Source organism: Dunckerocampus dactyliophorus, chromosome 18, assembly GCF_027744805.1.
Source record: "Dunckerocampus dactyliophorus isolate RoL2022-P2 chromosome 18, RoL_Ddac_1.1, whole genome shotgun sequence".
Classification (NCBI taxonomy): domain Eukaryota; kingdom Metazoa; phylum Chordata; class Actinopteri; order Syngnathiformes; family Syngnathidae; genus Dunckerocampus; species Dunckerocampus dactyliophorus.
In genome coordinates, this window is record NC_072836.1 from 4,223,958 (window position 1) to 4,240,444 (window position 16,487).

A 16,487-nucleotide genomic window follows, 5' to 3' on the forward strand; every position below is an offset into this window, starting at 1 on the left:
CGAGCTTCATTCTTTTGTTTATTATGGCACTTTTTACATGACACCTTACAAATTCCTTTGTGGTGGTGGTGGTGTGGGTTGTACAGCACGTGAGCAGACAAAAAAAAGCATCAAATGTAGTAAAGGGTACATTTTTTTTAGTCAATTCTCATACCAAGCTAACATATTCATTAGTGCGCATGTCAGATTTTAGGTCTTTTCTGCAGCAGTTTTATTGCAGCCATGAGTTAATGTATCTTGAAATTACTTAATCATATCCAAAATTATAACAAGCAGTACCATAGACATCATTGACAATGTTTGTTTTTTAGTCTTTAAAAAGAGAAACTGTATGTTTTTTTTGTATCCAAATCATCTTAACGACTTTTTAAAGACAAGATGCAATGTAGAGTCATCATTCTTTGCCTGATTAACTAAAAAAAAACACTTTTACTTCAATTAGCAGTTAGCATTAGCATTTAGCTGTCACCCGTAGTCCGTGTGTTCAAGTAAAATGTGAAACAAAAACAGAGATGCAGGATCCAAAAGGATGGAAGGTAAACCGGTTGCAACAAAGTGCTACAAGATGATTCGTTGGCACACGAGGGGTCACACGTACATTATTTACACGTCCACACACTAAACAAGCTGCCGTCATGCACATTTGAAAAAATAAACTTCTCACATTCCGTCGAGTATTTAGTAAGTTTGTGTGTTTGTTTTCCAGGAAGCATTCGGTGAAGTCATAAAGTAAAAACATGCTACGAGGTGGACTCCAACAGGAGTCATGGTAACGCTGACTGAGTGATCTCCTACTGGAGTGGACCAGCGGTGAACAGTGGAAGATGATTGACTGAGGAGATGATCATCTTCCTTCTGGTCTTGGCTCACTTTGGAGTCCTGGATAAGTCGCTTAGAGGCGTGGTTTGGAAGATGCGTGATGCGTTGATATTTAAGGTTTTAGGTCCGAACCCAGCTGAGAGGCACCCAGAAAGATTCACGCTCCAGTCTTTCCAAAATACTCCTCAGCTCCGTACAGGCGCTGGCCGAGTCCTCCTTGATCAGGATCCTGTCCACGAGGTGTCCATACTGCTGATCCATCTGGATGGCCGACTGACGCATCTCCTGGAGGTCCTCATCCTGTTGAGGAAGAGATGAGAACACTGGCATCCCCATTTGTCTGAAATTCCTGGACATTTAGGAATCAGTTGGGACTACCTCATCTCTAAAAACGTTTGAAGAAGTCTGAGGACAAGAAACCTCTCAATCTCCAAAGATGTCTTATTTCATAGTGAAAAGGCCTCCACTCACTGTGATTCTGCCTTGCTCCGCACCCCCTGGCGAGCTGGCGGCGGTGGTGCGTCGCCTTCTGCTCTCAGGGACCCGCGGTTTGACAAAAACAACGTAAGGCTTAAACTCGGCCGTCCTCAGCCTCTTCAGGGCCTGGAGAGTCATGAAATGACCAGAACAAGCAATCCAAGTGATGATAGATTGTTGTGATGATAGGATGATCACAGTTTTTCACTGTTACCTCAGGCTGAACGTCTACAACACACATCTTGTTCTTGGCCTGCACTGAGCGGATGGCCTCGATGCTGGTGCCGTACTGGTTCTCCTTGTACTCCCCGTGTTCTATGAACCTGAAGGAGTGTCAGCCGACCTTTCAGCAAAACCTCCTGAGTCAACATTCAAAAAGGAGGAGAGACTCACTTGTTGTTGAGGACGTCCGCATCAAACTGCTGCTTGGTGACAAAATGATACTCCACTCCTTCCTTCTCGTGAGCTTTCTTGGGTCTGGTGGTGTCTGCAGGACCACAAACAACCTGTTGACGATCACGGCAACTTGCAATTCAGCTTAATGTCATGTGGGACTCACGTGGTACTGCCACCGCGTAGCGATGTGGGTTCTCTGCGATCACCCGCTGCTTGAGTTCATTGATTCGTGCTCCAAGAGAACCTTTGAGGAGAAAGTCATGTCACACATAAAATCCATTAACATGCAAAAGAACAAAAAATAACCACAGAACAGATCTGCCTGCCTCAGTGTAACAGTGATCACCTGCAAAATCCAGCCCTGCACCTGTTGAGGCTCGAACCCTGGTCCAATGACTTGGGCTTACATTATTTCTTATGTGAAAATTTGATTCGGTTAGCGCCCGTTTCGGTTAAGAGTCGAACCTTCTGGAAGGAATTAATGATGCTAACCAAGGTTTCACTGTATTGAGGGTCATTTTATATTTGGGTCAAGGCAGTTGAGGTAAATTCTTTGGGAGATATAATCACTAATGGTCATAGTATAGTCTGCTTTTTGTTTCGTGGTCTTCATGTTAGCTTGCTAGTTTTGCACCCATGCTAGTGACATTAGCATAATGACACAGCTAAAAAAAAAAAAAAAAAAAAGAAGTACACCATTGATTGGATCTGGATAAATGAGTTGATGATCCTTTCTTCCTTTTAAAAATATTTGTAGTCCTTTGTTAGAATTTCACTACTTTGTACTCCTCTTACCAATCAGTACCACCAGTCGGGGCCTCTCATTGGGCCGCTGTTGGTAGCGGGTCACCTCCTCGTAGGTCAGGAAGTCTGAGTCTCCCAGATCGGAACCGTCACTTGAGGACCCCTGCCGGTCTTTCCGACTCAAGCGGAAGCTCCTGCGTAGACCAGCTATTGTGGATTTGGATGACAGGGATAGAAATGTGGTCAGATGACATTAGTGTGATTCTTCATGTCTCTAATGTGACTAGCAAATTGAAAAAGAATAACATGAATGCAGAAAGGTGTAAAAACTTTGACTTTAATGGAAAACTGAGACCAACCGTTGATGTTCATGCATTAGGACCAATAAAAGTAAAGTGTTCACTGCTATGTTTTAATTAACATTTTTGCTCACAGTGAACTTTGATCCCATTATCCAAAAACTACTGGTTTAATGTTGTGTATTCTATGGCGACATGCACAGGCTACAGTGCGAGGCGCCTTGCCACAGTGGACTACCCCCGAGGGAACGAGCCGGCCACTGTACCTGAATAAAACTCCCAGGAAAACACCTGGCCACAGGAGGGCGCCACTGCCTTACACTTAGGAGAGACTACAAGTGGTGTTAGAGCGTCACCCGACTTGCCTTCACACGTGCACACCCAGGTGAACAAGCAGCTTTGAGTGTGCAATGCGTCCAACGCGGGGGCCCTCGTGGGGGTTGGGTTCAGGGGAAAGGGTAGGGGGTTAGATGCAGGCAGGGATGAGGGGACGGAAGAGGGACGTGGGAGGGTCGGGTGGTGTACGGCTCCAAGCAGAGTGCTGAATGTGGTGGATAATCATGTTGTTGTTGTGTTTCCAGGTGAAGTTACAGCGGCTGTGTTTGGATTCCCAATGTGAGCATTCCAGCAGGCGGAGCAGATGGGTCATGTTTGGCTGAGGGATGGGGAGGATTGAACAATGTGTAGTGGTCACTTCAAAGTCCAACTTTTCAAGGCGATTGTTCACGTAGCAGTGTAAGCTTACCGTATTGACTCAAATGTAAAACCACCCTGAATGTGCAGTACAATCACTCCTTTTCAGACTTGTTTCTAGGGAAGAAATACTGTCTTATATTGAAGTCAATATGGTAACCCTCCCCAAGTCTTTACTTGGAACATGTCCAATTTCCAGAGAACTACAGGAGGAACTAGCCCCTACTTTTAGTGACTATTCTCTTCAGGATCACTCTACATGCTGATGTTCTACACCAGATGCTTCACTTCTGAAACCCCGGGGCTACAAAACAGAAAACCATCTGACTTGCTAGTGTCCCTGTTCAACAACTTACTCTAACATCGATTGGAAACCCTCAGGCCACGTTTCCACCAAGTGGTCCAGTTGGGTTGGAAGCATCTGCTACATAAAGCATGACATCATAGCAACATGGCAACACAACACAAGAGGAAGGCCACACAGTAAACAATGGAAGTCATATTTCCATTCTCTACAAGTGTGGTTTGAACCCAAAATGGAAGGGTACAGAAAGGTCTATGGTACAAGTCCGTCATTTAGGGACTTTGCAACGTGACCACTAGTGTCCTGCTTGGTGGAAAGTCGGCATTGCACATCCATGACTCCATCCTCAACCCTGACATAGAAGTCAACCCTACAGCCAAACATTGGACCCCAGGCCTGAAGCATCCAGGGAACCAGCAGAACACAGCCAAGGACAGCCATGACAGTCAAAGAGCAGAGAGAGGATGTTGTGGTGATGGAGGATAGCAAAGGTGTGCAATGCTCTCACCTATATACTGTCCATTGAAATAGCCCTCACAGTCACAGTCGTCTGTAAGGGAGGCAAGCAGGGACAAGAAGAAGGGGTGGGTCAGCACAGGGTAGAAACGTTAAGGAAGGTCTATGGAGGACTTGAAGGGGGGCAGGGCTTGGGGAGCAGCGGAACTAAGGGGATAATGATGGAAAAAAACAAATATGGACGGATGAGAAACCCAAACGATTCAGCCCAAAACACGAAAGCTCATCTACAACCAGACTTTTAGAGGTTGGATGAGAAAAGGTACTGTTATCTTTAACACCTGTGGCCTGACTGGACTGCAGTCCAAGCATCTCTATTTAAAAGGTGGGGAGGAATTAAGCAAGAATAGCGAAGATGCACCCATGCAAACATGCTATGGTGTGTAATCAGCAATCCTACTCACCCTTGTCACACGCTTGGTCAACTGCAAGACAAGCAGACAGAGTCAAAAATGTGCTTTTTATTTGTGTACGAGGATGTGACGAAAAAGAAGATTTAGAGATGCAGGATTAACACAGACATAAAAGTCACTAATGGGAAAAGCAAGGGGCCCTGCTGGGCTGGAGGGGAATTAAGCTAGCCGGGTGGGAGAGGAGTCTCCCTGTGGGGGGGGCGACTGCCATGTTGCTAAGCCGTAGTGCCTAATCGGATCGCTCGCAGCTTACACATTGCAGAGAACCCCCCTCCCCGCCTCTAACCCTGAATATGGACCTACCTGTCTGCATGCATGCCGACATGGAGCTTGAAAGTGACAAGCGTATTGTTGAGGCGTGTGGATCTACTTAATCTGTCGCTGGACAGATGGACTGAGCAGGGGTGAGATTAATTCATATCTGGCCCCCCTCATCCGTCTAAAACATGTCCACCAGCAGAAGAGAGAACATCCCACAGCGCAAATTAATAAACGTTATCCTAATGAGTTAGCAGAGGAAGACTTTGAAGGTCAGCAAACAACAAGCAGGAACTTACAGGCTGGCGTTTTGGGGGATTTGGGATTCGGGAGCGTGCCTACTTTCATCCTGTAGGCCAGTCGCCTGGTGACGTCCAAGCAGGAGGGCAATGGGCAAGAAGGAAAGAGAAGAAGAAGAAAAGATGGGGGTTGGTTAATCAGGTGCCTCTTTGTCTAAGTGGTCGCAAAGAGGATATTGTTTATGGTAAATTGTTGGGGTTGTGTTCCAAAACCCCCCGCAAAAGGTGAAAAACCGCTGAAAGTATGGATTGACTTTTGGATATGCGGGGGAGCGAATACCAAACCGCGAATAAGCGGGGATCTACTGTACAGTACTATTAAAGATACTGTTATACTAGATCAACATCCTAAAGGGAAACCTTCAAGTGGCACTGTGCATGTGGGGTCTGGTTCCTCTCACCTCTCCTGGAACTGCTTGGACGGGACCAGCCCAGCCCGCAGGTTGCTATCGCCCACCCGCTTGGCCTGCCACCATGTGGGGTCATCCTGGGTGACCACCTGCAGGATGTCGCCCCGCTTGAAGGGGAGTCCCGCCTCCTGGCAAGGAGTGGCCTTGTCCTCCAAGGGGATGTAGTCGAACAAGGCTCTCACGTACACCTGGAGGGATGTAACAGACATTAAATATGTCACACATTAGCATTACAAGCATCATATATTTGAAGGGATAGTAGCAGTGCATTTGTGGGCTGGAGCCTTCGAGTTGGCTCACCTTGCTCTCCCTCAGTCTGTCCTCCTCTTTAACAGCAGGAATGATCTTGAGTGTGATGGACCCCTGAGACTGAGACTACAGCTCATATTAAGAAATGATCTCTGCGCCGCTATTGACCGTTGTACGTTTTGAATGAGACTCACCAGCAGCTGACTGATCTCGTCTGGCCTCTTGTGGATCACCGAGACGCCGTTGACTTCTCTGAGTTCATCTCCGACGTGGACCAAACCTGCCAGTAGGAGCAAAGAAAGTCTATGAAAGATTTATTCTGATATCTCCTTGCTGAGGTCTCTGAGCTGCAGCCACAACAAGGAATTCAAGAAGCTGACAACTGATCAATACTCTAGTCTGATTCCCTGGACACACACACACTATGAATAAGGGAGCACATGTGGCTGATGTTTCCATGGTAACGACTGTCAGAGAATGCCTTCGCCGTCGTTACCATGGTTACACATCACTCAGGTCGCCACTGTAAAATAATCATGGAAGTGGAGAATGGAAGCACGACCTACCGCTTCTATCCGCGGCGCCTCCTCTCATAATGCGAGCCACGATCACGGCCCCGGTCACGTCGTCTCGCCTGATGGTGGCGCCCTGGAGTCAGTGCGGGAAGAGAGGTAAATATAATTGCATACGTGTTTGCACCTCGATGCTACCACCGCCACCGACCAGAGGTTCCTTGTTCTTCACCAGACGCACTATTTTCACCGACTCCTCCTCCAGCTCATCCTCATAGTCATCCGGCAACGGCGGCAGGACGGGATCAAAACTCTTTTGAGCGACGGTGTCGTGTACAGACAGAAGGGCCTGACGGGATGCGACAGACGCAGCAGCTTCAGGTAAAACAGCTTCATTAATAGTTAAATTACATCGAAGACTGAAGGTGTTCCTCAGGCATCACTTCTTGGTCCCATCTAGTTGGCATTTACTCCATACTAGTGACACTTTTCTTTGCTGTTTTATTGGAGTACTCCTCATTAGATACAGTATCGCTAGACAAACTAATTATTGCACTTGCACGCTTCTCTCTCAAACATTCTGCCTTTACAAAGATAATAATGCCCACTTTTGATTGACACCATCAGTGAGTTATTCATACACTAACACAAGAATGTCAACGTGACACCCAATTAGCATCAAACGTGTAGTAGTTTGGTTTGCTCACCTTGAGATGTGGCGACGTGAGCAGGTGCACCAGCTCCCTCTCCTCCGAGCTCATGGCTCTGCTCTGCAGCTCGTCCGCCACCTGTCCATCACACACATCACGCACACGTGAGGATATCGCCAACTTCCTGCCAAGCCCACTCAGGACGAGTGGCGAGAGGCCGAGGTCAGCACTTTTGCTGTACTCCAGCCGAGGCAGCAGGATGTCTGCTTTTGATGAGATGAGCCTCAGAATGAGTCAGCACTTTTTTTTTTTTAGCAGCTATCGCTTCTTGTAATGGAGTCCGCTCAGGGTGAAGGTATTACCTCCACCAAGGAGATTGTAGCCCAAATGACTTTTTCCAGACTTAATATTCAGCAGGAGCTGATGTTGTCATGCACCTATTTGTTGTAGATACGGAAATTCTGTGTGATCAAATTGTGACACAGCTATTTTGTGGCATGTCTGTATGAAAGGCACAACTTCCCGTTTACAGCTTTTGTGGAAAATAGTACACTTTCTACAAAATATGTTTTACATTTGGCTAAATTTTAAAAGGAAAATCTATGCCAAATCCCATCTGATATCAACACAATGTATGCATGTATGCTGTAATGTCAAACCAGTTTCATCCAGATCTAATCCAGATTGTGGAACAGTGGAACACAGAAATCCTTACATCTTCAGCCAGAGGAGAAACACTGTGGAGGACAGGAGTCGGGCTTTGTCTCTCATACTGTCTCAGCCTCTCGTGGATCTGCAGCACAAACCCAATTTTGTCCTTTTAAAAATGCACTTGAAGTCCAAAAGGTTCATGATGCCTTCCTGGTGAAAGAGGCAGAGGAACCAGAGGAGCAAGCAGGCTTGTAATACTGTTGTCCCTCACCTTCATCAAGTACCCCAAGCTCCTCTCGCTGAAAACGTCCTTGAGGAACACCATGTCCTCCTTGTGATTGGCGTCGGGACGCAGCTGCGAGGTCAGCAGAGCCAACGTTTCGTGGAGCCCTGCCAAGTGGAGAACGTTCCATTTATTAACATGAGGTGATGGACATTGTTGTAAGCAGTCCTCCCGATGCAGTATTTGGACACTTTTGTCCTCCAAAGTATTGTCCCTTCTTTTTTAGATGAAAAAGAGGTGCTGACTCTTGGCCTGAAGAAACTGCTTTCTTGTATAGTGCTATGCATTTGTATAAGGGTTGCTTGGTCTCTCCAAGGTAGGGGTCTTTACACTCCTCACTACAGTGCTGAGTTTGCTTGTCTGGATTTTGCTCTTGGGGTGAACCAACTTTTGTCCGAGGGTGTTTGCGGGTTTGAACTGCATGAGTCCGGACATCTCTCCACCAAAAATTGTCTCATTCCACAGAAAAGTGGCCACTAATGTGCTGTTTTGCTGCCAGGCAGGCAAACGACCTATTGATATGCCGGACCGCCAACAACCAGGTTCACCAACAACCCTCTTGTGACCACCCCCAGTGGGCATACATCACCAGAGACTTAAACAGGCAGACTCCACATCTTAGATTCAACCTATGCGGGCTACCATGAACAGGATGACTGAGAATCTTCACAGGCAATACAAGGTGATGGAGGACTCCTGCAGAAGTCGTCTCACCTGCTCCCGCTGTAAGGACCGGCATGGCTTCTTTCATGGGTCAGTCACGTGAGGAGGAGAAAACCTGGGAGGAAAGGGAGGACTACTTCAGTATGAACCATTATGCTGCTTAATGAGCACAGAAAAGACAAAATATGACATATGTCCATATAACATACCAGTGAAATATGGACAGAGAAGCTCACTCACACAAGACGCCCGGAGCGCCAGAAGTCCACGTCAGCGCTCCACAAATAGACTCAGACATGACACTTTCTGGGTGGCGTTCCAACAAAAATGACGTTCTGCTGCTGAAATCTCATTAGGAGCTTAGCGGCTGATCACACAAACATGATGGAGCTCACCAGTCAGCTGATTGGACGGCACCTTTTTTACCACATGTTCATCTGGACGTAAAAGTCCACAACATCAGAGCTTCAAATATGGACTCATACGCTGCACACGAGTGCAGGATCAGCAACAAATATGACACCCTCGTAGATAACCACCTCCTGCATGTGTTTGAATTTGGTCATTAAGGTTCTTACATTATTTTCTCTGAGAAATTAGATCATTTATAGAGGTGTCTTGTGTCTTGCAATGTTGTCAAAACGACAGCACCACAGCGCTGGAGCTCATTTTGCTGGAAAGACCAGAATTTCCCTTGTTTTCCGGAAATGACGGAAATTTTCCAATTCTTTACTAATGTTGACAGGTATTTCGTGGATTCACCATCTTAGTTCTTAAATAGCAAGAGATTTTAGACTATTTAGGGAAAACGCTTTTCTGATCCCAGTGCACAAAGCGGTGTGCAAGACAACTCCCGCATAGACGCCAAAATCCTCTTGGAGGAGTGGAGGCTGATGTAGCTGCAAACTTTTTCTTCACTTTTCACTTCCTGTGGGTGGAATTGTGCCCCAATACTTTTGTCTGTTGCTGGGGGAAAAAAAACGAAGCTTGGAGAAGGTGCCGCTGACAATCATGACGTAGCGTTTTAAAAGAAACAGGCTGATCTTCCACAGGCTGCGCGCGTAGTGAGTAACACAACACAACAGAGCATCTGCTGCTTCTTATGACAGCATCTTGTTGGGACGACGATCAAGCTGTTCAGAGCAGGCTGTCTCTTAAAAAGACAAAATGGAGGAATATCTGGAATAAAATGTTTCTGAAATGTATTGTCAGTGTGTCTAAGCACAAAGGGGTCCACTGTTACGTGACTTACCCCAAGTTGATGCGTAAGAACTTTGAATTTCCTGGAAGACATCATAATTATTATAGTTGTGTCATTTGTGGTGTTGTTATGCTGGTGCATAAGCACTGATGTTTTGGTTGGCTTTTTTAGCGACACTCGAGGGTCAAAGTGGGTCGCTGACATCAGTGTCTACCCACCATGCTAACACAGAGTACTGTTGCCTGGGAAAACAGATAAGAAGCTTCTAGAAAGTGCTGCTGAGAATCATCTCATTGTGCTTTAAAACTAATACGTGAGATCCCGGCGGATCGTGCACATGCTGCACGACACAAACACACACGTCTGCTGCTTCAGGCTGCTCCAAACAGGCCATTTGTTAAAGACCGACGACATGCGACACATGCCATCTGCCGTCTGCAAAACCTCACTCAGGCTTTTAACTCGATGGCTAGTGCTTTCGACCCGCATTCTGCAGACCCTGCTTCGAGCACGGGCAAACCCGCGGGGCTGGCTGGACCAAGCGGGTTATAGAGTCATATTCTGACACTAATGTTTTCAAAGGATATTTTGCATTTCAGTGGTGCTAAACTTTTGCTATGAACCAAAGGTGTTCCTCAAGGATCCCTTCTAGGTCCACTGTCTTTGATTGAGCACAGAGGGTTTGAGTGGCGTTCCAGTGTTCTGTTTGTACTCGGATGCTGGAAATATGGACTTCCTCTTATCATTTGTGGTGTTGTCATACCGAAGGCTAATGTTTGGGTTGGCTTATTTAGCGACACGAGAGTCCCGCCATGATATCACAGGCTGGCAGGAAGTGAGATGTTATTTTGGAGGCAGACTGTCAACATTCTATCACACAGCTGACACCGCATGCAACGGAATGAAGCTAATCCACTGACTTGTTTACGCCGCCACAAAGCCGCCGCTGCCACCATCATCATCATCACGAGGAGGGCGTGGTTGCACCCCACAGTGACGGAAGGAAACCAGTGCACCCCTTCTATTATGCTAGCATCTTGTGTGTCAGTGAGAGCTTCAGGATGCTAACAACCCCCTCCCCCTCCCCCTCCCCCTCTCTGCAGTATCACACCGCGCTGCTCTTCAAAGCCAGCAGATGGAGGGACAAAAAAAAAGGGAAAACAGAAGCAGGATGGAGGGATAAAGGAGCGTACCATCTGCTGGCTGACCGCTCATCTTGTTGTTAAAACGACCAACGTGAAACCACGAGAAAGCATCGCTTACCTTCTTGTCTCTTCTCACGACGACTGCAGCCACACTCTTCCTCCTCCTCCTCCTCCTCCTCCTCCTCCTCCTCTGGCTGCTGTGCTCACAAACCTGCTGCTGCCTCCCTTAGAAGACACCTCTCCTCCCCCCCATTGAACCTCCCTTACACCCCTCCCGCTATCACTGCCTCTTTCAGCCCCGCCCCTCACGTCTGCTGTGTGTGTGTGCGTGTGTGTGTGTGTGTGTGTGTGTGTGTGTGTGTCAGTAATCAAGCTAGCAATCCTCAACAAGATTGACAGCAGCACATTTTATTCTCCCGTTGTCACCATGGAAACGGGAAGACGGTGTCACCCTCGTGATGTTGTCGCTCGTTAGCAGAGCGCTGACCCTAAATAGGCACCAGTGTGACCTTTGAACTCTGCCTATAGTCATGCGTATACCGAAGCGAATCGTCTTCCAGATCAGCAGGGTTCTTAAGAGTTTGACGTAACCGCCGCCGCAGCAGGAGTAGTAGCATAATAGCGACAACGCACACACTGACACGCTAATCCATGACTTTTTGGTGCAATTCTGGATAAAAATGCACTTAAAGGAACTAACAATCACACAAATACATAAAAACCTGGTGGAGGTCCACAATGTACTGATATTCTAATGATGGATTTGTATAATGTACTTAAATAAAATAAAATAATTCATCTGATCAATATTGAAGTTATTTAGTAATAAAAAATACGTACTTTTAAAACCATGAGTAAAATATCAGTTCATGTAGAAAGTATTGACACGATTATTAAATTGTCAAATTTTGAAATGAAATTTTAAATCAAATATTGAAATGATGAAGTATGAAAGTATATGTGCTTTTAAAAACCATAACTAACATATCAAAACACAGCAGGCTTAAAATATCAGTTCATGGAAGAAAATATTGGCGTATTCACCTGTCCTAATTAAATTGTGAAATTCCTTTTTAAATGATTATATTCAACCTGTTTATTCTTTATTTCCTGACCAATTTTATGTATTTCATGGTCTTTTCTTTTTTCATTTCACGTCATTGGATGCAAATAGTTCTCATGTCGTTTGTATTTGAATGATCTATTTCATTTTTATTTAGGTTCGGCGCATAATAAATATTTCCAACGTTTTGTTTGGCTGTACCACCAGACCACAGACATATTTTTTAAATGACCACTAAAAATGATTTTTTTTTTTAAATGTAGATGAATATGATAAATATATATATATATATATATATATATTATACAGTATTTACAAATCTATTTATACTGTATTATATATAGGTACAAATCCACACAGTGTGTAAGCAATTCATCAAAATGTTATGACATACTTTTGTAATACTTTCATACTAGATAAGGCTTGTATTACAATACTTATGAATATTCTTACAGTATGTTCGATATTTATTGGATTTGGAGAAGTTCATTCTGATGATGTCATCACCAAAACACTAATTGGATTGGCTGCTCCTCCCCTCCTCCTACACTGCTCTGTGCTTCCACTTGACCGAGTGGGCGCATATGACCCCCCCAGTGGCCGCTCCTCTTTGTACACACACACACACACACACACACACATTGACATGGTAATTGTGGGTGTGTGTGAGGCGTCGTGTCCGAGGATGCAAAGACATGAGTTGTGCATGAAGACGTGCTTTGTTCCTTTTTTCCACTGAAATTCTCAGCTCTTTTCCTTTGTTTGGTAGTTGAACAAAAAACATTTTCTCCTGCATTATTTATTTATTCATCACTCTATAATGTGTAATTACATTTTTCTATTTATTTGTATTTATTTATGCAATTATTATTGCATTATTATTATTATTGAATTATTCTTTTTTATTATTTATACTATTGACTTATTTATCATTTTTCCCCCATTTTAATAAGCCATCTACTAATTGTGGCACTGTCATTTTTCAACAGAGGAAGTGAGGAAGCTATAAATAATTGCTGAGATGTGGAGAAAGGGTTGGGATTAAACAGGTAAGAAGCAGTCGTGCTGAGTGAAACGTTATTTTCTCGTTGAAAGCCATGAGAGTGATGTCATGTAAGAAGAGGATGAGGAGCGAGATGAAGGCGAGGTGAGTGATGTGGTTACGTGAAACCAAAGGCTGCTGGGAAATGTTTCATAATTGGATGCACTTGACTGACTGCTGCAGAGCTGCATTAGCCAAAGTCAATTACAGCTGATGGGGGGGGGAGACATTGTCTGCATCCTTACGACTCAGGTTGACGTCACTGCAAGGGTGTCCAAAGTACCGCCCGGGGGCCGTTTGCGGCACAGTTAAGGGATTTTTTGACATGAAGTTGTATGACACCCCCATCAGCAGTGTAGTCCATTAACAACTACACACCCCCCACTTGGTCTCCTCAGTCCAGTTCTGGTCATATTTCTGTGATGAACGACGTAGTTGCGCTTAGTTGCTGGAGACAATGAAGTAAAGAGTTTAGCTTCTCAAAACAATATGCGTTCAAAAGAGTAATACATTTGCATCACAAAAATGCCTTATCAAAAAAACATCAGACATCACAAAACACTCGGCGTTATATCTGTCTCCCGCCGTATCCCTGCGCACTGTCGCCTGTGCGTTCATGTGAATGCGACGAAAAGGCTCGCATCTTCTTCCGCTGTGGAACACATACGTACACAAGATGACCGCGGCGCTCTGTCCCGACCATCTCTTTTTGCCTCTCGCACAAAAACGCATAAAAGTTGTTGGGATCGGGTGTTCGGGATTATAAAAACTTATAAATACGTCTTTGGTATGAAAGAGTTCATGACAAAATTCAAGATTCAAGAGAGTTTTATTGTCATGTGCATAGTACAACAGCAGTTATACCATGCAATGAAAATCTTATTCTGTTCATTCTCCCAAGAACATAAGAAACATAAACACATAAACATAAATACCAATAAATTAAGCAACAACAACAGAAGAGACATTAATACAAATAAATAATACAAATAAATAAATAAAGTGCTATGAGTGTGTGCGTGTGTTGCGTGCGGCGTGTGCGAGTGCTTCGTTGAGGAGCCTGATGGCCTAAAATATGCATATTTAAGCAAATGTGATGTGTTTTCTGCCTAACTGAAGCATTTTCAAGCATAAAAATGGCTAAATGAAGTAAAATACAAATGTAAGGCATTCGAAAGACTCATTCAAAGACACATATGTAGTATTCCACACTGGTCACTAGGTGTCAGTAATGTTACACGGATGAGACAGTTGCCACTGCGGGAAGTACAGTCAACTGGAAGTAAAAAAAACAAGGAACTCTCTCAATGCTAACGTGAGTCCAAATTGCCTTATTGTCTCTTGATTATGTCTACTATATTGGGTAATAGGAGTGTAAAGGAGTGTAAAAGACTCTAGGGGTGTTCTCTCATCTCTAGAGGGCTCTAATAATCTTAAAAAGTGTATTTAGAAGATTGTAAACAGGTTTTCTATGCTATAACTACAAAAATATTACATTTCTAAATGAGGAATCTTTGTGGAAATTCACTTATCGTTGGTTGGAACCAATTAAATGGTATAAGTGAGGGGCACTTTTAATGTGCATAAAGTTGTTTTTATTTTGATGTGATTGTGTGTGTGTGAATATGATGCTTTATGATGTATAAAGTGTGTGAATGATGCTTTATGATGTATTAAGTGTGTGTATATGATGCTATCATGATGGTTCTCGTCTGAAGGTTCTTCCAAGTCTGCGGTTTGTTTAGGTGGTTCGATGCTTATTGGATTGCATGACGTTCTCCGGCACCTCTGCTGGGTATGATGACACCTCGGGTTGCTGAGACGTGTCTGCAGCCTCGAGATGTGATACGGAAGACTAGAAGTAGTGGACCCACCCTCATCACAGTCTGGTACTTGGTTTTTGTTTTTACTATGTTGTTTCTGTATGAGAATTTCTATCGCTGTGATTGTTTTCCAGTAACAGCTCATCTGAAATGTGTATGGAATGTCATTTGTTGTTAAAAATAAAAATGTGGCACGTTATTTACATTTAATAATTCAATTTAAATTATTTTAAAAGCAAATGGATTTAATTCAACATTTTATAAATTAAGAAACAGTTGTAAAGAGTAAAATGATGTCATCCCTGACACCCTAGTGAGGATAAGCAGCATAGAAAATGGATGGTTTTTGCAATTAAATGCAAAAACATTTTAATAAATAAATTTTTTTATACATTTTAAAAAGTTAACTGATAAAACACAATTACAGAAAAATTACAAAACAATTATGTTCTATTTGAAAACAATTGTAAGGAGTAAATGTATGTGATATAAACCAAATGTTGAATGTAAAAATAAACAATGCAATGTGGTGCATTTACATGTATTAAATGTTAATTAAATGATTCATAATGAAATTAGAAAAAATGACTTTAAAAATTGTAAAGAGAAACTGAAAACAAATGATTTTCTTGAATGCAAAAGTGTACAGTGAAAAGTGGTTATGGTGGTTGTTCACTCAGGAAAACTGCCCCCTAGGCCTCAGGCAGAGAATTGCAAGTGACGAGCTCAGCCCTCAGCTTTCATGTCATGAAAGTCATATTGTCTACGTGCGAGTGCATGTGTGTCACGTTCATGTCACACGTCACACCGTACGTTCCAGATTATGGAGCAGCAAAGGCGACATGGAGCAAACGACCTGTGATGTCATAGTAACGTAGTGTTTGTAACGGTGCACGTGTGTAGTGCCGTAGAAACTTGTTACAAACAGGCAGGTTTTGTGTTTAAATAATTTATTCATATTTACAAAAAAACACCTGTAGAGGTTTATAAAAGAGCACACAGTCTCAGACGCACAAAGCGTGAGAGACTAGTGATAGTTGGCACATCCGTGAGCAACGCGACTTATTAGTCAATCAAAACCTCAAAAAGCTTTCAAGTGCTCAAATTCAAACAAGCAAATCCCTTCAGAAGAATCTAGGAGGAGGGACCAGCCCTTTTTTGTCATTGGAGATGATTCGCCTAACAAGTCGGAACGATTGCAGAGAAGCACAATTGGAACATTGTCAAGGCTACAGAAAGATTTAACCAGCGACACCTTCTGGCCAACGTCTTGTTTAGCGCCACACTTTGGTGGCGCGTCCCCACGTCGTCGTTCTTTGATTGGAGAAGAAAACACACAAAAATAAACTTTTAGGCGTCCGCCAAGGGGGAGCTGCTTCAGTTTTTCTTCTCATCTCCCGGCAGGAAGTAGGGGTTCTCGTGGCCTGGGACCAGATACGAGTAGCGGGACGGGTTTTTGTCTTTGAAGGTCTTCATGGCGTCCGGGTTGAGGTCGTACGAACCCGACTGAAAGGTGAGCCAAAGCGGTTGTTAGTCTCGCACACACACACACGCTTGAATGTACAGGACGAGCTAGA

The 16,487-nt window shown here is 44.1% G+C and overlaps 2 protein-coding genes and 1 long non-coding RNA gene across 9 annotated transcripts in view; 1 reads left to right on the forward strand and 2 right to left on the reverse strand.

Moving 5' to 3' along the window:
* Positions 1-11,191, reverse strand: mpp3a (MAGUK p55 scaffold protein 3a). Of its 6 annotated transcripts, none has more exons than XM_054760082.1 (20): positions 11,101-11,191; positions 8,688-8,751; positions 7,962-8,080; positions 7,755-7,832; positions 7,097-7,177; positions 6,601-6,738; positions 6,444-6,525; positions 6,072-6,157; positions 5,929-6,003; positions 5,620-5,816; positions 5,219-5,283; positions 4,653-4,673; positions 4,241-4,282; positions 3,002-3,067; positions 2,488-2,643; positions 1,856-1,936; positions 1,690-1,783; positions 1,511-1,619; positions 1,291-1,422; positions 1-1,119 (listed from the first exon to the last, which is right to left on the reverse strand). In XM_054760082.1, the coding sequence occupies exons 2-20, from the start codon at positions 8,722-8,724 to the stop codon at positions 940-942; spliced, it is 1,839 nt and encodes a 612-aa protein (XP_054616057.1). In that variant the 5' UTR covers positions 8,725-8,751; positions 11,101-11,191; the 3' UTR covers positions 1-939. The 6 variants fall into 6 exon arrangements, with proteins under 6 accessions (XP_054616057.1, XP_054616060.1, XP_054616059.1 ...); XM_054760085.1 differs by having other exon boundaries at positions 10,758-11,153; XM_054760084.1 differs by having other exon boundaries at positions 8,877-11,153.
* Positions 3,223-16,487, forward strand: part of LOC129171441 (uncharacterized) — a 44,078-nt gene continuing 30,813 nt past the window's right edge. Inside the window, exons 1-3 of the long non-coding RNA XR_008566790.1 lie at positions 3,223-6,770; positions 10,941-14,976; positions 16,315-16,423. This is a non-coding gene — a long non-coding RNA (uncharacterized LOC129171441). The remainder of the gene's footprint in view (positions 6,771-10,940; positions 14,977-16,314; positions 16,424-16,487) is intronic.
* Positions 13,982-16,487, reverse strand: part of si:ch211-198m17.1 (mucin-2) — a 17,453-nt gene continuing 14,947 nt past the window's right edge. The window contains exon 14 of one of the 2 annotated variants that reach the window (XM_054760080.1): positions 13,982-16,416. In XM_054760080.1, coding sequence (XP_054616055.1) covers positions 16,288-16,416 — 129 coding nt within the window. In that variant the 3' untranslated portion in view covers positions 13,982-16,287. The remainder of the gene's footprint in view (positions 16,417-16,487) is intronic. The other variant, XM_054760081.1, reaches the window with a different exon arrangement.

What these genes read in the sequence shown, in the direction of transcription:
- mpp3a (XM_054760082.1), bottom strand. Translation starts at nt 8,724, where the DNA reads ATGAAAGAAGCCATGCCGGTCCTTACAGCGGGAGCAG. An exon ending in ACGAGATCAGTCAGCTGCTG is followed by an intron (nt 6,004 to 6,071) that starts GTGAGTCTCATT and finishes TATGAGCTGTAG; the next exon opens with TCTCAGTCTCAGGGGTCCAT. An exon ending in TTGTAGACGTTCAGCCTGAG is followed by an intron (nt 1,423 to 1,510) that starts GTAACAGTGAAA and finishes ATGACTCTCCAG; the next exon opens with GCCCTGAAGAGGCTGAGGAC.